This window comes from Phascolarctos cinereus, unplaced genomic scaffold (assembly GCF_003287225.1).
Source record: "Phascolarctos cinereus isolate Bilbo 61053 unplaced genomic scaffold, phaCin_HiC Scaffold_2;HRSCAF=192, whole genome shotgun sequence".
Lineage (NCBI taxonomy): Eukaryota > Metazoa > Chordata > Mammalia > Diprotodontia > Phascolarctidae > Phascolarctos > Phascolarctos cinereus.
Genome location: NW_027555625.1, coordinates 148,309,318 through 148,336,780, shown reverse-complemented (window position 1 = coordinate 148,336,780; position 27,463 = coordinate 148,309,318). Strand labels below are relative to the sequence as shown.

The following is a 27,463-nucleotide window of genomic DNA, read 5'->3' as shown; positions in this document are numbered from 1 at the left end:
CATTCAGTTTGAGGGTTATTTGTGTTGTTATTGCTCTTTCTATTTATGTTATTCTAGTCTTTGTGACCATTCTATCCCCCTCATCTTACAGAGTAGGAAACTGGTCTGTAGCCCAGGGAGTGTAAGTGACATGTTCAACATGGCACAGGTCAGAAGCAGGATTTGAATCCAGATATTCTGATTTCAGAGCCAGTGTTCTTTCCATTGTGCCCATTGTTACATAGACATTATCATCTAATGTTTGGTTCCCTAATCTAAAATATGATGAGACTGGAGTAGATCACAGATTCTTAACCATTTTTTATGTTGTCATAGACCCTCTTGGCAGTCTGGTGAAGCCTGTGGACCCCTTTCTCAGATGATTTTAAATGAATAAAATAAAATATACAAGCTTAAGGCAGAAAAGAATTATATTGAAATACAGTTATCAAAATAGTCTTTAAAAGTTTGTGAACCTCAGATTAAAAAGAACCTCTGGACTAGTTGTTCTCAAAGATCTAAAATCTTTTCTTTTCATTGCTATTCTGTGCTACCAAAGAGGGGAGACAGCGCATCAGCAGCCATTTGCAAAACACCATTCTTCCCTCCTTATTTCTATTCTTTTGAACACATGACAATTTTATCCTAGAAAGCTGGCAGAAGCCCCATATGCTATGGGTTAGGTAAGAAGCCGGAACATATTCCTGGTCCTGCAAGGGAACCCTTCTAGGAGGTGGCCTTTAACAACTGTTAAGTCAACAGATTTAAGAGAAAATTCTTTCCTTGCTCAGATTAGATTGTATAAAGGCCCATAAATCAGGAGGAGATTCTGCTGTAAGAACCTTCTTCTTAGTCACCTTGGGGTCAACTGCATTCTTTAATATTTCTTTACATTTTACACATATATGAAACATACTAGGCTATCAGATGAGGTGTCTATCAGAGAATGATAAATCCTTATTTATTCAACTCTCCTATTTCTGAGTAAATACATCATACACACACACCACTCCCCACTTCTACTATATAATGTCTGAAGTTTCGAGTTAATTGTGCCTTGAGTTTTCTCTGTAAATAAGATCCCATAGTTCATAGGTTTGTTTGTTTTTTAAAAGGAGTAGACATCATTCTCCCACTTCATTCCCTGACATTTGGACTCTAAGCTGGTACTAAAAATGATGTTTATACCCCTGGCTACTTATTGAACTTCAGATTTTAATGAAGATTTATAAATGCTTTGTAGTAAGAATGTATCATCGTAATGTTTCATTATGTGAATCTGAGTACTTGAAAATCAACTAAACTCAGAAGCTCTTGCCCCCAAACTCAATGTTATACTTTTGCTACTAGATTTCAAGGCTCTGCAAAGTGAAAACATATGATCAAGCATTTTAAAAAGAAAATTGTCATATTGGAAAGGCAAAGATAACATATGGGAGAAAAAGCTCACAGAGCTGAAAGAAGGTGGATTGTGGAGAGTCAGTGGCTCTTTTCTATTTTCTTTTTGTAGTTCATTTTGGGTTTTGTGTGGGTGGAGCACGTGAAGGCAAAGGCTATTTGCTAAATGTTTTTGTGAGACTACATCAGGTTCACAGAATTGCACAGAACTATACAATGTCAGCATTGGAAGCCCTTTGCTAGTAAGGACTGTTTCATTCTTTGTGCTTATATTCTCCAGTGTGCCCAGCACTTTTTGTTTCTTCAGTCATTTCCATCATGTCTGACTCTTCGTGATCCCATTTGGGGTTTTCTTGGCAAAAATACTGGAGTGGTTTGCCATTTCCTTCTCCAGCTCATTTTACAGAAGAGGAAACTGAGGCAAACAGGGTGAAGTGATTTGCCCAGGGTTATACACCTAGTGGTGTCTGAGGTCACATTTGAATTCAGGAAGATGAATCTTCCTGACTCTAGGCCTGGCAACTTATCTACTCTGCCACCTAGCTGCCTGATCAGTGCTTAGTGGGGGCTTAATAAATACTTTAAGATTTATTGACATCAAAGGTCATTTTGACCCACCTACAACTGAGCAATAATTTCTGCTACAATACCCCTCACTGTCTGGTTCTCAGTCTCCACTTGAAGATCTCTAGTGACAGGTTGCTTCAAGATATCTCTAATTCTTAGGGCATTTTTCCTTACATTGAGCCAAAATCTGCCCCTTTACAACTTCTACTCATTGTTTATGTGTGTCCTGATCAAGTTTAATCCTTCTTATCCTACCTGATTACCCTTCAATCACTTAAAGATAGGAATGCTGTTTGCACTAAACCTTCTTTTAAGCATCCCCCAGTTTCTTCAACATGACTTTCACCACTCTACCTGCCTTTCTTGAGGCAGTGTTCTTCTTAAAATATAATGCTCATATTTTAACACAATATTACAGTCTATAGTCTCTAGTCAAATACAATGGGACTCTCATCTCTTATGATTTTGTATCTCAGCTAGGTGGGCCTGGAGTTAGAAGACCAGAGATCAAATATGACCTCAAACACTTACTAGGTGTGTGACCCTGGGCAAACCACTTAACCTCTGTATGCATAAAACTAGAGAAGGAATGGCAAGCCACTCCAGTATCTTTGCTAAGAAAACCTCATGGATAGTTGGTTTACAGGGTCACAAAGAGTTAGACATGACTGAACACCACCAACAACAATCTCATTAATGCTTCCAGCTCATTCCATTTCCCATCTGCATGAAGCTCAGTCTCTTGCAACTCCAGCATCCCTTGGTGGAAGGAACTGTTTTCTTTTCCTCTGGCACATAGTAGGTGCTTAATAAATGTTGACTGAATTTAATTAAATGCAATCTAACACAATACATTAGCTGGTGTGATTGCCACATCACATTGTTGACACACACTGAGTTTATAGGTTTCAAAAACCCATAACCTTTGGCACACAACTTTTTGTCTGGCCACACTTACTTTATTCTGTACTTGGAGTAGCTGGTCTTTAAAACTGAGCTTGTCTTAAAAAAACAAATTAAATTATACAATAGTTTACTTTATTTTGTAATGGTGATCTAATATTAGATATGGCAATAGGATTCTCAAAAAAATGGGCATTAATATTTTACTGTTAAAATCTTTGTCAATTCAATTCAGTCAACATCTATTAAGCTTCTGCTTTGGGCAAAGCATTGTGCTGGATGCTGGTTAAGATAACAGGTTTTGTGCTTCCTTCTCTATTCACAACACATGGCTAAGATGCACATCTATTAATAACCTTTTCATTCTTGAGCACCATTCCTCAGTGGTGAATCACTACAACAAATTACTCAGAACAAATTGCTCTGGACTTTTTTCTCAGATGTATTGTTGTAAACTGTGTCAGATACTAAACTTTTCATTCTGAAATTTAAATGTCATGGGGCTATGACTGACTAAACAGCAAATAATTGCTATTAAACAGACCAACCAGAAAACCCAAATGTTCTCAATGACACACTGTGAGAGAAATGTGAAAGAAGACTTCAGAGGGAAAAATGCATCAAAAGAGGAAGAACAGAGAGTAGGGAAAATTCAAGTGATTGGCTCCTTCCAGGCTTTCCTCTGGGGTGGAGAAGCCATGAAGATAGATAAGAGATATAAGCAATCCTGAAGGGTGAGCATGTGAAAACCAGTAAAAAAAAAAAAAAAGAAGTACACATCTCATATTTTACATGACTGTAAGGGAGTCCAAGTTAAATAAGTTAAATAAAGAAGCCAACATACTACTATTATACACACTAATATTGTCTGCTCAAATTTCTGTGGGAATTTACACTTACAATACTAGCCCTGTGACATGTGTAGTGAAAATATTAGACAGGTAGATGAAACAGTGTATCCTGAGTTAGGAGGACCTGAGTTTAAGTCCAGTGTTCACACTTATTCAGCTGTGCGATTTAACCTATGTCTGCTTCAGCATGCTCATCTGTAAAATAGGGAGAATAATACCACCTATATCCTGTGGTTGTTGTGAGTATAAATGAGAAAACATTTGTAGAACACATCACAAACCTTAAAGTGTTATATAAATGCTAGTCATTATTATTATTAATTATCATACAGATGTGGAAACTGAGGTACACCAGCACCAACTCTCTATTTCCTCTAGAGTTCCTATTCTAGTGCATAAAGCTGCTTAATTTAAATCATCTGCTAATTAATTTTAAAAAACAGAATTTAGGAGTAAAGGACTGAGTAAATCTTTGAATCAAATTTTTGCTTTTCTCAAGCCCAGTCATTTACAAAAGAGGCCTCATGACTTGGAACACAGTGCCCCAGAGGCTGAATGTGGCCCAGCCTAACAAAGGAAGTTCCACTTAGAGTTTCAACTCTGCCTTCTAGTGTCAAGAGATTGTAAACTATTTCTGACATGGGAACAAAGAGGGAAAAACCAAAGCTGATGCCTAGGGATACTTCATTTAAAAAAACAAAAAAAAAAAGGCTATTTATACCTGGAAATTGCAATTGGTCCTCCAGAGAGGCTGGGTCAAGTACAGCTAAACTATATCTTGCATTGTTCTCTGTGAAACAAATGCTCTGTGAGGAGACTTTTTTTCTCTTTCCTTCTTTCTTTCTTTCTTTCTTTCTTTCTTTCTTTCTTTCTTCCTTCCTTCCTTCCTTCCTTCCTTCCTTCCTTCCTTCCTTCCTTCCTTCCTTCCTTCCTTTCTTTCTTTCTTTCTTTCTTTCTTTCTTTCTTTCTTTCTTTCTTTCTTTCTTTCTTTCTTTCTTTCTTTCTTTCTTTCTTTCTTCCTTCCTTCCTTCCTTCCTTCCTTTTCCCCCTTCAAAGAACCACAACAATGAAATAGACAAGCAGCCTTGGAGTCTGGTCATTTGTCATACACTTACCTCATCAATTCTTTCCACCTTCAAAGGAGAATTCATAGAAGGATTCTCTAAAGATAGAATTCTTTATGAAGAGAAACTCCTGGGTTTTGCTCCCTGGGGTGACCAGGAAGTAAATCATAACCTATAATTAAGCCTTGGAAAGAAGCAACTCTCATTCAGGGGCAGGAGGAAGGCAGGCATTCTAGGAGAGAGCACTTAAAGCCCAAATGCCCACATAAACTTAACCTTCACTCCATTCTTGCTCTGAAGGAGGGACAGTGAAGATGTGAGAGGGGAAAACTCAAGGTCTCATTTGATTGAAATGATGTGAATATTGTGGATAAAACTGAGGTTTCCATAGGAGTCTCACCTTCCATTTACTACAGATCTATCTATCTCTATCATAGGTAGAGAGACATCTTACACATAGAAAGGGTTCTGTATGCTGTCTTCACCACTAGAATATGAGCTCCTTGAGAGGAATGACCTAGTTTTTGCCTTTCTTTGAATCCCCGGCCCTCAGCACAGTGTTTGGCACATGTTTGTTGACTATAACATGCACCAGTTTATCTAATCCAATGGACCAGATAATGCATGCAAAATACTTTATCTATGGACATGTTGCAATTCTCCCTTCCCCACTGGTAAAGCTTTCTGAAAGCAGGGACTGTTTTATTTCTGTCTTTGTATCTGCTAGCCCAATGCTTAGTACATAGTAGGTGTTTAATAAGTGGTATTGAATGAACGTACTATATACATACCAGGTATTATTACTATCTTCATGTCATTCTCCTTATCTATTTCAAAGGGATTCATATAGAAATATCCTGGGACAAATCACTATTTTTAAATTATTCTTTTATATTTAGTGTTCGACAGACACGAAGGAATAAAATAACTACTTTTTGCAGTGAATAAATGTAATCTCACCCTCTGTAAATATCACCCCAGTAGCAGGTAGGACAACATGTATGATACCTATCTCCTTCTCTTCCCACGTGGTTTTGACCTACTCTGTGAGGTCTCTCTATTTAGAAAGTTTTCCAATTCCTGTAGTTTGGAGATTATGAATATTTGGTAGGGTAAAATTTATTAAAATGCTATTAAGCTATTATTTATTGCAGTAAATAATTAATAACAAAAAAGGGTCCTTCAATTTTGAGATTAGTTCCTGCCTGTAGCTTCCTCATAAGAGAAAGCAAAGGGGGAAAATAGCCCAAATCCTTCAATTTCAGCACAATTTTAGGCTGTACTGCTTTTAAAAACATATTTTCTTTCTTCTTTTAGTCTTAGGCCTGGAAGCATTTTTAAACGGCCTCTATTTTGTTTATCAGCCAAATAACAAAACAAAACCCAACAACTTAAAAGGTAAATCTTCCCATCTTGTGCTTCCTGAGCATTCTAAGAGTATGACAAAGCAAGTATTTATACACTGTAATGCACTAAGGTCAATGAGGCTTTTCTGGAGTACAGCCATTTACAAAAGAGACCTGCTGATGACTTGGAACAAAGTGCCTCAGAGGCCAAATATGGCCCTGCCTAACAAAGGAAGTGGCACTTAGAGTTTCAACTCTGCCTTTGCTATCATCTCTCAAATCGTAGCACATATAAGGATGGTTCAAAGAAAAGGCCATCCTGGCTTTCCTCTTGTAAGAAAGGAATTGTAATCCCTGTAGCTGTCACATGCCAGCAGAGGATGCAGGATGGAGGGCCCTTTTTGTTTGCATTGTCCGGGACCTGTAATATTAGAGGTCTGGATTTGGGTTTGTTTTCATTAAACCCTTTTGAAGTGTGCAAACACTTACATGGGCACTTACCATTCCTGGTCACTATGCAATACTTGAAATGATAATTCTTAAATTCAGGTATGATAGTGATATTTACCAGGAATAGATGCTGACTTGCAATATATATTCTGCAACAAGATACATAGGAAACCTGTGGGAACTGTAGCCTATCCTGAGAGATTGGCCAGGATCATTTAGGATTGGACAGGACTTTAAAGACCAGGGGTTCTTAACCTTTTTTTTTCCCTATCATGGACCCCTTTAGCAGTCTTGTAAAGTCTATCTACCACTTCTCAGAATGTTATTAAATGCATAAAATAAAATACATAGCATTACAAAAGAAGTCAATTATATTGAAATATAGTGGGGGCAGTTAGGTGGTGCAGTGGATAGAGCACTGGCCCTGGAGTCAGGAGGAACTGAGTTCAAATCCGACCTTGGACACATAACTAGCTGTGTGATTCTGGGCAAGTCACTTAACCCCGACTGCCTCACCAAAAAGCAAAAAGAAAAAAAAAGAAAAAGAAATTTTTGGTTAGCAAAATATTTTTAAAATAAGTTCATGGACTCCAAAATAAAAATCTGTAAACACCATTCCCCCTTGTTTTTTCAGATGAAGAAACAAACTGAGAAAGGTAAGGTTACTTGACAAAACTTACACGAGGTTTAGGAGGTAGCAGGATCTAGATTCGAACCTATGGCCCCTGACTACAAATCGAGGGCTCTTTTGACTACTCTGTAGTCTTTCCTAGCAACTCCTTTTCTACCCTCCCTATTGAAGGCACCTACTGCTGGGGGCAGAGGGGTAAAAAGCAGTTTAATACTTCAACTGAACACACCCTGTCCCTTGGCCTTCTGATCTCGTTCCCTTCCCCTTTCCTCTGCTTTAAATGCTGTTAAAGGAGAAAGAAGTCCAAGCCTTGACAACCTCCATTAGCACTCCTTTTCTCCCTCTTTACCCTCTGCCTCTTTGGGAGCTGCAACCACCTCTCTCCAGGCCCTCTAGACCTGTGAGCAGCTAGAGGAGAGGCAAGAGAGTAAAAGTAGGAGCTAAGCCCAGCGGCTTACAAGTTTCCAAAGCACTTTGCATCCAGTTCATTAATAATAATAATGGCCAATACACTGAGTTACACACTTCATAATTATTCATTCATTTCATCCTCACAACAACCCTGGGAGGCAGGTGCTATTACAGATGAGGAAACTGAGGGTCAGAACAGTTAAATGACTTGCCCAGGATCAAATAACTAGCAAATGTCAGACGTGTCACAAACATCCCCCAGCATAAGCATCAGATCCACTTCACAAAAGAAACAGAGTATGATAATAATAGAAAGAAAAGACTGGGACGAGTGGGGTTGGGGTGGGAAGAGAGGGGATGGTAAGTGGTAGGGAGCTGATATTCCCCTAATGATCCATGCCTCTGGCTCCCCTGAAGGAGCTCAGGTTTCCCTCATGGATTAACTAAGACTGTAATAACTTGAAAGGTTTTGTATCAGGCTTCCATCTATTTTATGGGAATGGATCAAATACTTCCTACCAGCACGTAAACTCAAGCAGGACTTGTGTAAGTTTATTTGAGGTCATGGCATTTTCTTTTCCCAAGCTGGCATGATATTACAACACACGTGGGATGGTGAAGAGCATGTCCCAGAGAAGATAAATGCCTAACGTGGAGACCAAGTCTGGGTGCAGCTCTTATAAGGAATAGCACTATTAGCAACAGGAGAAAAAACAGACTGGGAAAATGCTGAGGATGTTAAAAAAAATACTGAAAAGAATGGCTTTGGTTGAAGATGTTGGTATAATACCTTAATAATAAATGTGATTGAATTTTTAATAACAAGAGAAAAAACCCTGGTTCACAAACAGCACTCTCCAGGGAGCTTAGAAATTAATCCTCTGATGGGATGAAGTTGTCACTATTATACATTCTAATTATAAATACATATTATTTTTAATAATGCATCCTAACTCTTTTATTAGGGACCAAGACTGGGGCTTTCTACTTTCTAAGGTATAAATCTCACAAGTCTTATGAGAACTGAAAAATATAAGGGAAAATTTGTATAAAAGGCTGAATGATGAAGAAGAATGAGTACATTGGGCTTTGATTTGAATCCCTGACACTAGCTACATGATATAGCTGAGTCACTTAATCTCTTTGAGCCTGTTTCTTCATCTGAAAAAAAAAAGTAGCTAATAACCTCACAGGGCTATTTTGTTTGTTTGTTTGTTTAGGCAACTAAACAAACTATAGAAATGGTAGCTGTATTTAGTTGTGAAGATAATCATTCATCTGTTTAATGGTTTAATTTTTATTTTATTTTATTTTAGTGAGGCAATTGGGATTAAGTGTCTTGCCCAGGGTCACATGGCTAGTTAAAGTGTTATGTGTCTGAGGTCGCATTTGAACTCAGGTCCTCCTGACTCCAGGACATGTGCTCTATCTACTGCACCACTTAGCTGCCCCTAAAGGTTTAATTTTACAGTGGGAGAACAAAGTCGGGGAAAGTACTAGTTTTAGAGTCAGAGAGCCTGGGTTTGAATGCTGGCTTTGTCTTATCCTACCTGTGTGAACTTGGGCAGTCGCTTAAATTCTCTAGGCCTTCTTTCCCTACCTATCAAATGAGATAATTGGATTAAGATGATGTTTATGGTCCCTTTTAGCTTTAGATTCATTCAGTTCTAGCATATACTGAAATCTCTGGATTGTTCTAAATGTGTATTTTTAAATATTCCTCTCCTTCAGCTTTTGAAGACTAGTTAACATTCATGCCAGATTATATTCCTAATGAGATTGATAGAGCTTCAGATCTTTCCCCCTTGATAATGCTGGACACTGTCCTTCTCAACCTTAACCTCTCCCTTTTCCTTTTTCTTCACTGTATTCTCTCTTACTTGGGCTTTGATTACCCAAGTCAGACTGACTACTTGTATTCCTGATCCAAATTCCTTTGGGGGTCTCTTCAGGATGCTTTTCTTCCTAGTTTGAATTTAACAGCTGCTTGAGCAAATTCATCACTGTCTATTGGGAATTCTTCATTTGATTGTTACACATGCTCTGAGCATTCCTATCTTTAAAAAACTATTACTATGATTAACCCATTTTTCTATTTTTAGTACATTTCTAGGATCCTTGAATGCTACAACAGCATAGAGTCTAGTTTTTCTGCAGTTACCTGATAGGTCAGAATCCCTTCCACTTGACTTTGAGCCTAATACTCCTTAGATAAATTTCCTGAAGGCATTTAATCATTTTTGTTTGCTGTTGTTAGCCAAGTAGAATGGCCTGGAATCTGTTTTGATTTTGTATGTGCTTTGGCAACATCAAACACTTGGCATTTCCTCGTGGTTAATCAGTTTAAGGCTTTCAGAGACTGAAATCAATCTAGTTTGGGCTCACTCTCTTTTCCTCTTACATGGTAAGAGTAAGGTTTTAAATGTGTAGAAACCTCAGGTAATGGAACTAGGCTGTTTTTTCTTTCTGTGGTCCCTGGATTTTGGTTTCTTTATTCAAGCCTTGACTGTCATGTTTCTTGTGATGGCACAGACACCTGAGAGTCATTCTTTAACATTTCTGTCTAACGGCAACCACATTTCTAAGTATTTAACAGGTCTCCATCTGGAGACCACATAATTAACTAAAAATGTTCAAAAGAGATGTGATGTCAACTGGGAATTTCTAACCTATATGTATTTCAGAAATCTCTCAGGACTAAATACTGACAATATTTTGCCATTTCATCTTCTCTGCCACCTCCCCCCTCCCATTAAAGTCATTATCAATTTTTACCCACTGGTTCTGAAATTAAACACTCTTTCTGATAGTAATCTGCTGCCTTCCTCCTCTCTTCCACGGCTCTTACTTAGGTTCAAATTAGGTGACATGTTAGATTTTTTTTTCTTTTGTGCTCTCTCAGGCTGAAATGAATGTTATTTAAAGTGCTGAACAAGTTACCTACTAACCTGAGGATTAGGCCTAAGCTGTTAGTTCTGGTACTTAAAATTCTTCAGGCACTGACCCTATTAAAACAATCTCCCTTTATCTGTACATATGCCCTTGAATTTATTTATTGACCAATGGCAGTCTTCTTGTGATGTGATTCGGGCTCACTGCCACGTGGCTCTTTTCCAACTGGCTCCCATCTGGTAGAACATTCTATTGTTTCAAGTTATGTCAAGTGAGCTGTTCAGTGTGCTCTTCACGCTGGCTTTGACGAGCTTCACTCTGCTAGCTGTTCCTGCTGAATATCAGTTCATTTAGCACACAAAGTCCCATGTCCTAACTTCAGTAAGTGATTCAGGGGCCTCAAAGTCAACATTTTAGGCTCTCCAAGAGGTTTGCCAAGTCTCTGACTGAAATGCCTCACTCCTGGACTGGGACATTCATGTTTGGAAACACTCATGTCCCTAATGGGGAAAGTCATGTTACTCAAATAACCTTCAGGATCATCATGTCATTCACAGATTATAAATTCAATAAACACCAACTGACCTCTGTGTATGTGCGCCAGGGACAAGGAAGCAACATGATGAAGACATGAATTCCAGGCACTGAAAATGTCCTCCTTCTTGATCATTACCTGTCAAATTGACAGAAGGAAAATGGCTCCTTAAATAGTTGAGAATTTCTTTTTTCTTAAAACTATTGCTGCTACCGGAATAATATATGCAGATAGAGCAGAACTAATTAGCTTAGTTAAATGTCAATAGAGAATCTCCCAATTCTGAACAGGCAGCACAGTGCATAAGCTGCTAGTCCTGGAATTAGGAAGGTCTGAGTTCAAATCCAGACATGCATTGCTTTAGCTATGTAGCCCTGAGCAAGTCACTTAACCTCTGTCTGCCTCAGTGTGCTCATCTATAAAATAGGTAAAATAATAGCACCTACCTTCCAGGGTTGTTGTGAGGATAAAATGAGATAATATATATAAATCATTTTGCAAACCTTAAAGCTCTATATAAATGCTAGCTTTAGTAGGAGGAGGAGGAGGAGGAGGAGGAGGAGGAATTATATGTTGCCATAGTAAACAATAACAATATCATTCTGGGGCATGGGTTCTTGGGAGCAGCTGTTTGATGGTTGAATTAACTGACTTCAGACTAGTTCTACCTGTTTGTTAACTGTCCCAACTCAGGAATTGGGCAATTTGTCATCCAATTATTCTGTACAAAGTGCCATCTTAATCATGTGGATCAAGACTTCCAGGTGTCATTCATTCAAAAAAGACTTATTGAGTGCCTGCCTGCTATGCAAGGTGCCATAATAACTGGGGTAGCAAAAAGGGGGAAATGTGAATAGAATAGATAAAACCAAAAGATACATAAAGAAAGGGAGAGATAAAACCACAATCACTAGTGTAAGTTAAATATCCTCTGGAAGTTGCTGGCTGATCCTTAAATGAGGCAAATAGTCAACAGACCTGAGAACAAGAGAGTTAAGTTTGGAATTTCTAACTCTGTACCTTGTGACTTCCTATGACAATCCCAGGAACCTAGCATTAGGTTTATGTATTCAATCTAAATTGAAGAGTCTACTACATGTGAAACAGCATGCTTGGCCTTACAGATACAAATGCAAAAATGAAGTAGTCCCTGACCTCAAGGAGCTCACAGTTTACTAGGGATATAAAAATGTTTGGCCTGCGATATTAGTTTCTTTTTCATTAAGAGGAGGGCAGTTGAAAGTGAATGGGCATGTAGGAATTGTTTGGTTCTTGCTCTTCTATTTTGCTCAATGCTGTTAATTGTAAAGGGTGTAAGAATTAAAGAGAAAACCTGTTTTCTTGCATTTTTGTGATTTCTGCAGCATGGCTGATGCAACACCTTTAGAAAAGCCCTAGGTATAACTGAGGTGTCTTTGTGTTCTGATGAACTATAGTACCATTTTTAAGTCTCCAGTATATGTATAATTTAGTATTACTATGTAAGGTAGGTGGAACAGTTTTGAGGACAATGTCATTGTTTCCCCACAAGTCACTCTCTACTCATGACCCCTTATGTTAAAGTAGAGGGAATGATTATCTCTGTCATTGCCACTTGGATAAATATGGTTCCCTGTGTCACCAATTAAAACTAAAGAAGAAAGGGGAAGAGAAGTTGGCCACTTAAGTAACTGGCCTGCAAAACACATTGGCAGATGGGGGTAACCTGTGGTTGGCTACCAATGCTTTTTGAGTTTGGAGAAAGAGAACCTTGACATCCCCATCACATTTCTCAATATAATACTGGGAAATTCAAGCTTGTGGTCAATTAGAAATGTCTCGCCTGAGAATATACTTTCTTAATTTGCTGCTGCCAAACTGGGGGTGGGGGGTGAGGGTAAGAAGGGACAAGAATAGAAAAGGGGTAGTATATATGAGAGACAAGGAATGAAAAAAAAACCTGTTCAAATGTTTCCAAATAAAAACAGGAGACTTTTTAACTCAGTTTGCAGGATGAGCTTTCACTGGACTGACCATGAGAAAATTAGCATCAGGAGAATTGCCTAGGGAATGCAGAACACTGCCCGGGGAAGGGGCTTCAGATGGGGAAACTCTACCGAGGTCAATAACATACTGAAAGCTCACTGACTCCATCCCAAGAAACAGTACAAGGAGAAAAAAATGTTCCAATTAAGGGCAATGGCCTCATAAAGGCCAGCCAGTCGTTTTCTAAGTGCTTTTCCTTATACGTTAACATCAATATTCTTTAAGACCCCACTCAAGTTGATTCAATATAACCTCATCAGGGTTGGCAATCATCCATGTGCGGTCATGAAAGCAGTCATTACTCAGTGCTGGAGAAGGGAAAGAAAGGCTTGGCTCTTACACTAGGTTTATGCTTGGCTAAGATGATCCCTATTGCACAGGGAGGCTACTGACAGAGAAATTGGACTGTCCCTTGAGTTCAGCTCTGTCTACAGGCAGCGAACAAATGCCTGTAGGCAATCCATACATTTTGGTCTTGACAACCGATGTGGATTGCCATGTGATTGATTTGGCTCTGGTAGCCCATGCCAATTGGAAAGTGGATCTAAAGGAATGGGTCATCATGACTACTGTCTGGTTTCATTCCACATAACCTCACTGTGTATTGCTAGCTGTAGTTCTATTACAATTAAGGGACTGTGTATGTGAGGCCATCAAAGTAGTTAAGTATATAAGAATACATGATACGTGTTATTGGTGAAAACTTCCAACGTTTAGAAAAGGAGAACAAAGGCTTTTAAAATTCAGTATAGGCAGACGTTGCTAAAACAATAAACACTTCAGTGGATATGTAATGTCATCAGTGTGGATTCTCACCCTCCACTCACATAGATGATAACTTATTTATGCCCTTTCAATCTATGTGATTGTGTCTTTCCACAAATACTCCTTAAAGAATCCATTCAACATGGTGAAGGACTTCTTCTGGTTCTTATAATATGTTGAGGTTACCAGATCAGTGCTTGGACTTCTTTGTCTGTTATCTTTCCTAAATACATGCTGGACCCTCCTCCTTTGCCCCTTATGATATGATGTCTTTTATGTCAGGACTTGTATACAAGTTAGCATTGTTTATATAGTGCAATCTGCTCATCTCCATCATGCATCATTCCATTGCTCTGTGGGTCATCTACGAATGGAATTCATTTGAACTGATGGTGCTCTATGATCTGCAGCCATAACTTAGAAAATGCTGGTGGTGAGCTTTTGTGGAAGCGAACAGCTTGAAATCACTGAAAGAGCTCCCCAGTTTTCCAGCTAACATTCAACCTAATGTCCTTCTATCCAATTTTTGGCCTTGCTAATCATTCAGCTATAGCACATGCCTATGATGTAGTTGTTGATGGACTAACTCCATGGGTTGTCTGCCCAACTTCATGTCATAATCTTGGCAACATGTATTCTTCACCTCCTTTATTTCTCCTTTGTGTACGACTAGATTGATTTTTTAGGGGTGACCATAGATCTCATGCAGAAGACTTTGCAGTGTTTTAGAGTTCAGTGCAACCAAAAAAACAAGACAGTCGCCAGAATCTGTCAGTAGGGAATTCATCTTCTTAGGCTTCTTACAAAATTCCAAAATGAACTAGAAAGAGTCCTGAATTCTTTGTTCAAGAGAATGTCTTTGATAAGCATATGTCATCCTGTTGGATACCTTGCTTCATACTGATATTTAGTGGATCATTGAACAAAGTGACTGTAGTGATCACACCTCACATGGAATTTTACATGATTTTACCATGTACATGGACTATGTTTTATTTGAGGAGAGTTTACACATATTTTGCTCTACCAAGTTCTCTCTGTCTCTGTCTCTCTTTGTAACTGACAAACAGTAGACACAGTGAAGCAGGGAGGTGATAGATGTGAATCCTTAATTCTTTAATCTTTAATTCTTCACATTTATGAGCAAAGATGTGGTCTGCTATACAAAGCTGTCTACAAAAGTTTTATTTCTTTCTTAGATTTTCATCCAAAATATCCTTGATGTCTGCATAGACCATTCTCATAAAGATTTACAGAATTTTTTTTTGAATAGGCACAGGAATTGGAAGTTTTAGATGTCTTCTTTTGGTAAGAAAACTTGTTTGTGATTCTTTACATTGTTTTGGAATCTCTGGCACTTGGAGATGTCATGAATGTCATTAAAATTTTTTTGCCACAGGGTGGGATTTTTAGATACATCTTTGTTCTGGTCCATCAGTTCTCATCTGCATCTTAAATGCCATCATCACTTCCTCTCATTGTTCATTAGGTACTAAAGTGGTAGAATCCAAATGCAGTGGTTTCCTTTCCATTGCTGATGAGGCTAGGTCACTATAGAAACACCACTATACCTGCTCTGTCTCACTTTTATTTAATGTCTTCATTCTAGTTTCTTCTGTAAATGTTCTCTACTAGGTGTAGTTTAGCTATCATGCCAAGATCTCTAGGGCCCCATTTTCCCTATAATGCTTTTTATTGCTTTGTGATATTGTTTATTTTTTCTACCCTTTCCTACTTTATGATGTTTTGCATATAAGCTTGTACCCTAAACTGGCATTGCCACTGGACGACATTTACTTATTCTTAACAAGATCAAATGTTTGATGGCTGACAGAGTTTCTGGGATTTTGGAGGAGTTGTGTTGTGTCAACTGTTTTACATCAGCTAGACTTTTTGATGAAACAATGATAATCAAAATCACTGTCTTCACTTTTGTCCATTTTCCAGTTTTGGAGTTGACAGCTTATTTAAATAGGTGGGGTTAAAGTTACTATAATCATATGTGACATCTCCCCCTTACATTTATTCTTTTGTTTCCAATTTGGTATTGATTTTGATCTTTGCTATAACCATTCCCTGATCTGACTGAACAAAGGAAGTAGATTTTGAAATGATTACCACATCAGTAACTAGTCATTGTCTGTCTATTAAGGTACAATTATTTTCATCTTTTGGTTAATGTTGTTTTATGTTTTCACATCCATCACCTCCCTATTGTTTCCTTGAAGACAGTATTTATGCTAGACAGCTGTGATGCTTTTACATATGAGGCCTTTGGCTTCTTTCATTTCTTTTGATCCCCAACGATACTTCCAAAGTGACTTCTGCTCCTCTCCTATGCCTGCCTTCATATGGAAGTCGCTGATAGCTAAGGTAAAAAAAGAGACTTAGTTTAGGGGAATCTGGTTGAGTTCTTCACTGATTTTCTCTACTGCTTTAACCTCTTCAAAGATGTTGGCTAATAAGCTGCAATTATTCTTCATAGCAGCCCTTTTCGCTCAGGATAATAGGGAGCATTGCAATGTGTCCCATGAAAGAATGGTTCTTGTGTTTGTGTGTGTAATGAAGCCAACTCCTCCACTTCCATCCTCCTTCCCAAAGAGAATTGTAGCCTGTCTCTCTACTTAGTATGTCTTCCAGGTTCTTGTCTAGGGAGAAGAGGGGTGAATTAGCTTCTCCTTGGTGTTCCCACTTGTTCAATAGGGAAAAATAAAACCTTTTACATATGAACAAAATGCTGTTTATAGGCAGTCAAAAAAAGCAATGATTCTTAGCACTCTGTGTGGCCATTTCTGAAACTTTGGCACCCTCATAACAGAGGTGGGAGGGAACTAAAGAAGTCTGAAGGCTATTTTATATTTTAATCTGTTTCATGAATCATCACGGGCCAGAAATGTTTTCTCCTTTGACAACTGTTAGGTGATGAGCCTTTTTGCACTTGGTTAGAGTATCTCCAATCTGTCCCAGGAACTATTCTTGAAACATTTCTATCTTGATGGGACCTCATCAGGCTTTCACTCTGTGGGTGCTCCAGTTTCCAAGAACCTAAACTCACTTCCACAATACAGTGAAGATCAGAATCATGGATTCTGAGTTGGAAGGGTTCTCAGTGGCTATCAGATCTAATCCCCTCATTTTACAGAGGAGGAAACTGAGGTTTATGATGGTTAAGTAGTTTTTTTCAAAGTTACACAGGTAGTAAGTAGCAAAGCCAGGCATCTAACCAAAACCATCTGGTTCAAAATCTAGTATTCTTTCCACTATGCCAGGCCAATTTTCTGGCATCAGAATGGGACTTTTTTTACAATATATATCACAGAACCCAATTTTTTGTAAACTGAGTTGTATTTGAAACTTGTTAAAAGTTTTTATAGTCGTAATGTGATTTACTTAAATTATCTCATTTGATCCTCAAAACATGCTTCTGATGTGGGTAGCATATGTATTACTACTCTTTTAGACTCAGGTAAGTGTGAACGATATTCAAAGAACCATATTCATTGTCACAAAATACTACATAATAAGAGAAATGTGTTCATTGATGGTATTCTGACAGGGAGTCACAGGACAAAGTGTTAGCGAGGATAACCTTGACAGTAACATTCCACCTTTCTGAACTGAAGTAATTGCCAAAACATTTTTGCCGGATTTAAGGATTTTCTTTTGACATCTTCTGTACATTTCAGATTTACAACATGAAAATCTATTATATTGCACTTTGAGAATACTAATGTTTAAATATTGATATTAGAATGGGTCACTAGGAGGCACAGTGGATAGAGCATGGGCACTAGAATCGGGAGGATCTGAGTTCAAATCCAGCCTCAGACACTTACTAGCTATGTGTCCCTGGGCAAGTCACTTAACCCTGTTTGCCTCAGTTCCTCATCTGTAAAATGAGCCAGGGAAGGAAATGGCAAACCACTCCAGTATCTTTCGAAAGAAAATCCAATAAAAGGGGTCACTGAGAGTTAGATACAACTGAAATGACTCAGCAACCAAATTAGTAGCATCTTCTCTCAGTTAACTGCTTTTGATATCATGTATTTGCTTCTTTTTTAATTTAATTTTATTTTATGGAATAAAACAAGTATTTCCATAACATAGTACAATAAAAAAGATGTTTACATATAAAACCACAGATTTACTGTACACAACAGTAACAGTATTTAAATTTTTAAAACATATACAGAATCATGTTCATGTCCTTTTTTTAAATTCTTCCCCTCCCCCCCATCCTAGAGATGGCTACCATTAGACACAAATAGATATACATATGTAAAATTGTCCTATACATACCTCTATTTATCAGTTCTTTCTCTGGGTGTAGATAGTCTTTCTTCATATGTTCTTTATATTTAATTTGGGTAATTATAATAGTCAAAATAACTTGTTCAAAGTCACTCTTAAAACAATACTACTGTTACTATATACAATGTTCTCTTGGTTTTCATTTCTCTCTTAATTATTTTGTGCAAGTTTTTCTAAAATTACTGACATTCTTAAATGTGTTTCTTATAAATAACATATTGTTGGATTCTGATGTTTAAATGAATCTGCTACCCATTTTCATTTTATGGTTGAGTTAATCCTATTCACATTCAAAGTTATAATTACCACTTGTGAATTTCCCTACAACTTATTTTTATTCACTATTTTCCATCTCAACCTCTCTTTATGCCCAATCCCTATTACCTTATCTTTCCCCCTTTCCCTCTTATTCCTTACTTTACTGAACCATCTAAAATTCCCTCTCTTTTCTTCTCTCCCTCCACCCTCCTAATCTTATTTCTACATACCCTTTTAAAAGTATCTCTTCCACCCTATTCCTCCAGTTTTCTCACCTCTCTAGAAGTTCAGAAGACTTCTAAACCTCTTCAGATGTGCACTTATTTGCTTCTTAGAATTTCTAATATGTCTCACATTGGCCGCTTAAAAATTCTGAATGCTTTAGTAAGTTCTTAATAATTCACAAAATTAACCAATATTTCTTCAAATTTGTTTTGAAAATATATAATAATCTAAACCCAAAGACCACAGTGTGGGGACAAGAACTCACCATTTGACAAAAACTGCTGGGAAAATTGAAAAATGGTATAACAGAAACTAGGTATAGACCAACATCTTACACCATATACAAGATAAGATCAAAATGGGTACATGATTTAGACATAAAGGGTGATACCATAAGCAAATTAGGAGAGCAAGAAATAATTTACCTGTTATATCTATGGAGAATGGAAGAATTTGACTAAACAAGAGATAGAGAGCATTATAAGATATAAAATTGATAATTTTGATTATATTGAATTAAAAATGTTTTACACAAATAAAACCAATGCAACCAAGTTTAGAAGGAAAGCAGAAAGCTGGGGAACCATTTTTATAGTGTGTCTCTGATAAAGGCCTCATTTCTGAAATATATAGAGAACTGAGTCAAATCTTTAAGCCTACAATTCATTTCCTGATTGTATGGCAGTTTTCAGATGAAGAAACCAAAGCTGTCTATAGTCACATGAAAAATTTCTCTAAATCACCTTTGATTAGAGACATTAAACCAACTCTGAGTTACCCCCTCACACCTATCAATATTGGCTAATATGACAGAAAAGGAGAATGATAAATCTTGGAAGGGATGTGGGAAAATTGGGACACTAATACACTGTTGGTGGAGTTGTGAATTGATTTAACCATTCTGGAGACCAATTTGAAGCTATGCCCAAAGGGCAGTCAAACTAAAATACCCTTTTGATCCAGCAATATCACTACTAGGACCATATTCCAAAGAGATTAAAAAGGGGGTGGGATGGGAAGGGAAGAACCTGTTTGTACAAAATTATTTATAGCAGCTCTCTTTATAGTGGAAAGAACTGGAAATTGAGGGGATGTCCATCAACAGGAGAATGGCTGATCAAGTTATGATATATAGATGTAATGGAATATTATTGTGCTATAAGAAATGACAAGCAGGCTGATTTCAGGAAAGACTTACAAAAACTAGTGCAATGTGGAGTAAGCAGAACCAAGAGAACATTGTACACAGTAACAGCAATAACATACAAAGATCAACTGTGAATGACTTAGCTATTCTTAGCAATATAATGATCCAAGACAATTCCAAAGGACTCATGATAAAAAAAAATGCTATCAACCTTCAGGGAAAGAACTGATGGAATCTGAATGCAGATCAAAGTATACCATTGTTCACTTTTTTGTGTGTATGTTGTTTTTCCTTCGGGTCTTTGTCTTCTTTCATAACATGACTAATATGGAAATATGTTTTGCATGATTGCACACGTATAACTGATATCCTGTCTCAGGGAGAGGGGAGTTGAAGAAGAAAGGGACAAAATTTGGAACTCAAAATTTTAAAAAATGTTAAAATTGTGTTTACATGTACCTAGGGAAAATAAAATATTAAAAATATGTCATAATCATCAGTGTTATGGCTGTAACTGTAATAAGCTTAAATTTTAAAGTTTTCTCATTTAAAGAAGGGACTAATGGTTTCCATCCAAGTTTGTGTGCATGCTAGTACATCATATTGTACAGAATAGTGTCTTCTGTTACACAGTACCTTAGAGGCTGGATGATTTGTATATAGATTGGAATATCTTCATTTTGTACTTTTCACATTTTGGTATATTTAAACTGTTGCAAACAGTAGTGCAAAAACAAAGTATTGCGCTATTTTAACATTTAAAAGACGATGTTTCTATCAATAACTGACATAAGTTCTACTTGATTTCGTTTTCTTAAATTATGATTTTGATTTATTCTGCATATTTAATGCAAAGTGATTACTATTTTAATTCTGAGAAAGCCTTGTATCTAAGGCTTCAAAAAACAGAGCACTACCAAATGTCAACACAGTATCACTATTCCATTCTCTGGTTTATTTGTACCACCAACACAACAGATACTATTTTTTAAATAACAATTTAACTGTTAGTGTAAGATACAATAAAAATTATCTTTAAAATCATCTATGTCACAAAAATGAATATTATTATCAGGGTCTTCCATGAAAGGCCTTTTTTTTAAAATACAAAAACATGCTAAAACAGAGTTCCTGATATATGATACAGTTTCTATTCACTGTGTTTTATTCTTTAACACACACTGTTGCTAAAAAGAAAAACAAAAAAACAAAAAACAAAAAAACAAAAACAAAAAGAAAAAAAGGGCAACACAGTTTTTGTTGGAATGGGTATTATTGGGAGTGATAATGGGCTGTTGGAGATATCCTAACTTCTGGGTGTCAGCTATTAAGTGGTGCTGAAAATACTTTATGAAAATGAAGCTATGGGTATTCATGACATGTTGAGGGACTGTGGGCAGTGTAGGAATGAGGTGAGTCTTCATAGTGTAAACCCTTTTCCAGGAATATCTGATGAATAGTGCTACAAATAGCAGGAAGGACAGTTTGGGAGATTCATTCTTTAACCATTGATGTTTGCCCAGACTGCATGGAATCATAACACAAGTAATTGCATGGGCAATAGTTATCCAGATTTAGATAGTCATTTTGGCTCTGTACAGTTTAGTATTTCAAATCATAATAGTTATGAAAAGGTGCATGTTGAAAACAAATTATTATCAATCTTCATTGATAAATCAGTATATCTAATGGGCTCATGAATTCTGTAATACATTTTTAATAAAATTGCTTATATAGAAAGGAACACTACAAAATATATTTGCCTAGGGCCATGTACACCCTATGGATGGCCCTGACTACCCCCATTTCACAGATAAGGAAATTAAACGCGGAGCAATTAATGACAGTCCATCTCCTACCTCTCTGCCTTTGCTCAGACCACCTGTCATGTCTGAATGCACTCCCTTATCATCCTTGCATCTTAGAACCCCTAGTTTTCATTAAGGTTCAGTTCAAATGCTCAACTCAAACGTAGTACAATCAATCTTTTCCAATACTCCCACCCCCATCACCTTGAATTTCCTTTGTAGATATTCTGTGTATATTTCTATGTGTACACATTGTCTCCCTTAATAAGATGTAAGCTTCTGAGTGCAGGCACTTTTTATTTTTGTCTCTGTGTGTCCATCACATAGCATAGTACCTAGCACAGAGTAGGTGCTTAATAGATGCTTTTTTTGATTGACAAACTGACTTGCCTGTAGCTGAAGCCAAGATTTCAGACTTGAAATCCAATACTCTTCCTCCAGCACTATATTGCCTTTCAACGTTGTTTATTGTAACAGCCTGGAAATATAAGCCTTGCCTTTTCACCAATCTAGAGCAGTCACTCTAAAGCTAGGAGAATCAACCAGTGAGATTGGGGCAGATTTGCCAAGGGGCTACCTCTTTATAGGGACATCCTTGCTATAATGCAACTTAAATTATACCATGATAAGTAAGTGTTCCCCCACCCCAACCCATGTCTAGAACAAACCCCAGAGAAACAGGGACATGTAATAAATTGTTCCATGTTTGCAAACCATTTCCCTCCCTGGGGATAGCTAATAGAAACACTGTGGTCTGATGGAAACAGCACTAGATTCGGAATTAAGTTTAATGAACATCTATTAAGTGGCAATTTTGGATAAGACACTGTTCTAGATCATATTTTGTACGCTTGAAGAACTGATATTCTGCTGGGGCTGGAGGATACAACTTAGGAGTTTAGGATCATAGATACAGAGCTAAAAGGGACCTCAGAGGCCACGTAGAGGAAGCTGAGGCTCAAGAGAAGTTCACTGATTTGCTCAAGATGACACAGGTAGAGAGAGTGACAAAGACAAAATCTGAGCTGAAGAAACACATACACAGATAAGTAAATCAGAGGATCTAAATAGCAAAGGCAATGCACTTTTAGGAAGGGGAAAGAACGAACAATTCAGGTAACACAAAGGGCCTCATGTGAGAGGCAGTAAGTCTTGAAGGAACTTAGGGATTCAGGGGTGGAGCTAAGGAGAGGGTGCAAGTCAAGTATGGGGAACAACAACAGCCCTTTCCAAGGGTATAAAGACAGGAGGAGTTGGAATATTGGGTAAGGTTGACCACAAATAGGTCAGTTTGTCTGGGAGGGAGTTTGTGAGCTGGAGAAATGTGAATTAAATCTAGAAAGATAAGCTGTAGCCAGATGGCTCAAGGCTTTAAATGACTAATAGAGGAGAATACATTTTATTTGAGGCAATAGTGAGCCACTGAAGATTTTTGAACAGGGGAAATCCAAGTTGTTCTAGATCAATCAATGAGTAGAGAGTCTGGATGCAGGGAAGCCAGTTAATTAGGAGGTCTGGATTTAATTCTCAGTTTTTATGCTTATTGGTTCTGTAATAATCTGTAAACTGGGGGAAATAATACTTGCACCACATACCTCACGTGCTTTTGGGGAGGGAAACTTTGAGAACCTTACAACCCTATTTAAGCATGATTTATTATTAACTATGTGTTTTTCAGTTCCCTTCTTTCAGGACCTCTCAGCTGTATGTGACACTCCTGATCATTCCCTCTGGGTTGAAACTCTGCACAGTAGACTTTATCACCCTGTGTTCTCTACATCTTTTTGTACTCCCAATGGCTTTTTAGTTCCCTTTGCTGCTTCTTCCCATCACTACCAATCATTAGCATTCCCCAGGGCTCATCTCCTTCTATATACATCCAAACAGGCACCACATTCAACTAGTATCATTTTAACTCTCACTAGACGGAGACAATTCCTGCACCTTCATCTCTAGTCCTCTCTTGCTCACTCCCTCATCTTGCCTCTAATTGTCTATGAGAATATCCACTGATGCCTAGAAAATAACATTAAAAGTTGAGTTCAGTGTGTTTCCAAAAATTTGCTGTTTCCTCATTTCCTCTTCCTAGGAGACCTATCATATTTCTAGTTCTCGGAGCTTTTGTATTTCATGTAAATTTCTACTCCTCTTTTTCTTTTAACTCTGTACACAGTTTTATCACCCAGTAAGTAACCTGCATGTCTTAAGTCTGCTTTTCTTTTTAATTTCATTTCCAAAATCATCCTGCTCTAATCATCAGGTTCAAATAAGCCCTCACTTTGCCTCTTATCTTAACTTCTGATTTAGTTTCCATTTCTCCCTGATCTAATCTATCCTTCACAAACCTCTCAAATAATTTCCTTCAGTATGTTTTCAAGATATGATTTGCTTAGGAACTTGCTAAAAAAATCTGACTGTAACATTGAGGAAATTGCTGTGTGACTGTGTTTAAAAGACTGCTTTAATTGTGTTTTACAATATTCAGAAGTGGGAAAGGCTTGGCTCCTTTAAGAAGCACTTTCACCCAGAGATCTTTGGCAGAGAGAACTGGGAGAAGGAGGCGGAGCCAAGATGGTGGAGTGAAGAGCAGGGACTCACCTGAGCTCTTCCCCAAACCCCTCCAAATACCTTTAAAAATGACTCTAAACAAATTCTGGAGCAGCAGAATCCACAAAAAGATGGAGTGAAACAAATTTCCAGCCCAAGATAACTTGGAAGGTTGGCAGGAGAAAACTGCGGGGAGGTGGAGAAGGTAGAAGGGTGGGTGGTGGGTTGGGAAGGTAGGTCATGAAGGGCTTTGAGTGCCAAATAGAGGACTTTATATTTCATCCTGGAGGTAATAAGGAGAAACTGCAGTTTATTGAATTGGGGACTAACATAATCTCATCTCTCCATTGGTGGAGATTGTCCATTATTCCTTGATAATAGTGGTAGGGGCTAGGATGGGAGCGAGGTCAGTGCTATAGGAAGCACTGCTACCTCCAGGATTCTTGGACTTCAGGTCTTGGACTGTCTCCATTGGGGTCTAAAGGGAACTGTTGGTTGGGGTAGTGAAGTGGTGATTTGACTCCACCTGGCACATGCCACTTCCTATTTCTCCCTCAAGTCACTCCCAGTATGGACCTCTTCTGTGCATGCCTGGGTAAGTCTAGCTGTTCTTCTCACCACTTTTTTGGGAGTGGGGAGTGTTTTTCCTCATGGGTAACATCTAGAGTCCAAATGCAGTAGTTCTACTTCTGCTGATGGAGAAAATTGTTTCTAAGATCTTTAGAGGTCTTTTCCATTTTGGTCTCCCAAGTTTATTCTTTTGAATTTTATCCTTAAATACTCTTAAGATGATTTTGGGTCTTTCACCAAGCTTTCTGTGAATTTACATGGCCTTCCATCATTTCCCTCTCCTTAGGAGGCAACACTCCACAATCTTCTGCTCTTCTCAGTAGGATTTCACAAGTGAGTTGATATTCTAAGTCAGTATTGCCCTTGGCTCCCATATTTCTCTGCTTGGTATGCAGATCAAGGGCTGGATGAATAATTTGGTTTCTAGGTTCTTGGGTCTCCTTGTTATGGTGATTGGTTTTCATCAGCTAAACTTCCTTAGGCAGCTAGGCTGTGCAGTGGATAGAGCCAGAAGACCTCAGTTCAAATCTGGCCTCTGACACTTACTAGCTGTGTGACTCTGGGCAAGTCAAATAACCCTAATGTGCCAAAATGAGCTGGAGATGGAAATAGCAAACCACTCTTTGCCAAGGAAACCCCAAATGGTATTGCAGAGAGTCGGACATGACTGCAACAACTAAACAACAAAAACTTCCTTAGGAAATAGGGACTGCATGTTCTTTTATCCATTTCCCACCTTAGGATGAACCACCATTTTATTTAAGTAATTCAGGTTATAGTTGCTACAACTGCCACCTATCTTCCCATTTTTTAAAGTTTGTCAATTTATTATAACTAATAATAATATTAAAATATCCATTTTGTGATTGAGCTATCTTAAACAAGTTGTTTTTCTATGAGTTGCTCTTTTTTAATTAAAACTTAAATACATAATAAGAAAAGAAAAGAAATATAAACATATATTGAAACTTAAATATAAAATAAGAAAAGAAAAAATATGATATGCACAGCAGAATGTAAGAGGAGATTCAAAATAAATAGCTATGTTCCCATTTTTAATTCTTTCTTTTAGTTTGATTTTTTTTCTCTCAAAACCAAATGGAAATCTTGGACAGTTTCTCCCCTTTATTCTCACAAGTAGCTCACATTCTAATGGAGAGTTTTGTGGTTCTCCTTCTCCTTCCTGAATAGGGAATAAAGAAAGTATTACTAGGGTAGCTAGGTTGAACAGTGGATAGAGCACTGGCCCTGGATTCAGAAGGACCTGAGTTCAAATACAGCCTCAGACACATAACACTTACTAGCTGTGTGACCCTGGGCAAGTCACTTAACCCTATTGCCTAGCCCCCCCCAAAAAAGAAAGTATTACTATTAAAAGCTTTACTAATGAATTAAGAAAACAGTCATATTTAAATAAAGCACATTAAACAGGTCATTTTCACATAGGCAAAGCCATATCTTCTCAGGTGACCTACCTGATCTTTCTCTAGAAAGTGGGTGTCACCATGGACTCACTCCTTATGTCTTCCCCTTTGGCCTTACATATTCCCCTGGTACGGATAAGGCTGCCTCTGTCTTTTGGTATATGAGCTGACAAGTACCTCTGCATAACCTCAGCCCAGTTCCCATGGCTCTAAATAAATATGCTCCCATCACAAGTCATTCCTCAGTGTTCAGGAAGGGCTGACTACCTGTCTTTTCTGGTATCAAAGCTGTCCTTCCCTCTGGTACCTCTCACTTCATTCCTGCCACAATGAACTTTCCATGGGCCCCAGTCCTGGCCTGTTTGAAGCTACAGGTAAGACTGATGGCCTTGAGATTTAATGAGTCATTCTCCTCCTGACACCTCTGGCTGTTAACTCCACCCTCTTCCCCACCTTTCCTACAGGGAAGCAGCACCTTCCTAGAATCACATTAACAGTGTTAGTATGTAGAGTAATGTCCCAGGCAACGTCCACCCACAGCAAGAAAGGGGCCATTTCATCACAGGGCTGAACACAGATGCCCATGGATCACAGAAAATGAAAACTAGCTGGAGCTAGTATTTGAATCCTGACCTGAAGAGGAGGTGGGGACTACTGATTTCTGTGAATAAATACTACTCTGGAAAGAGTTGTGAACAACAGCTAACAGAAAGAGGAAGTTATCAACACTCAGTTCATACTGGCCAAGAAGAAAGTAACTTAGCTCGCATTTCTATAGCATTTTATTGTTTAGATAGCTAGACAGAGAGAAATAGCTTGCTAGCTAGCTGGATAGACAGATAGACAGAGCATGTATTAATTGGTCACAAAATACTTCCTCATGACAATCCTATGAGTAAGGGAGGAAAAGGGCAAATATTATTGTCCTATTTTATTAGACGAGGGAAGGTAGGCCCAAAGAGCTTCAATGACCTCTAAGAGAGCCTGTAACTTTGCCAAAGGACTTCAGTGACTTACCCAAAGTCACACATCTAACAAGGGACAGAACTGGGACTCTGACTTGTGTATTTTGACTCCAAATCTAGGGCTCTCTCTGTTGTGCTACAGGCCTCTGGTTGCTGATGACCGACTGTCTTTCCCTGTCACTGCACACTCAGCTTCATGCTTCAGTGTATCTGGTTACATGATACAGAACATTGGCCACAGCATCAGGTTTCCTCTCTGCTCCTGCCAATGACTGAGCCATATACTTATCTCCTTCTAGACAGGCAAGAAAAGGCCAAGTGCTTTGAATAATGGGATGTTTAGATAGGATAGAACTTATTCTTGATACTGCCTGGCAAAGTTGGCATGTGT

General features: G+C 38.1%; 1 protein-coding gene across 3 annotated transcripts in view; it reads right to left on the bottom strand.

Moving 5' to 3' along the window:
- Positions 1-27,463, bottom strand: part of ACOXL (acyl-CoA oxidase like) — a 539,860-nt gene that overhangs the window by 99,388 nt on the left and 413,009 nt on the right. For all 3 annotated transcript variants that reach the window (XM_078149677.1, XM_020987606.2, XM_020987628.2), the window contains one exon: positions 11,078-11,165. In XM_078149677.1, the coding sequence (XP_078005803.1) occupies positions 11,078-11,165 (88 nt within the window). The remainder of the gene's footprint in view (positions 1-11,077; positions 11,166-27,463) is intronic.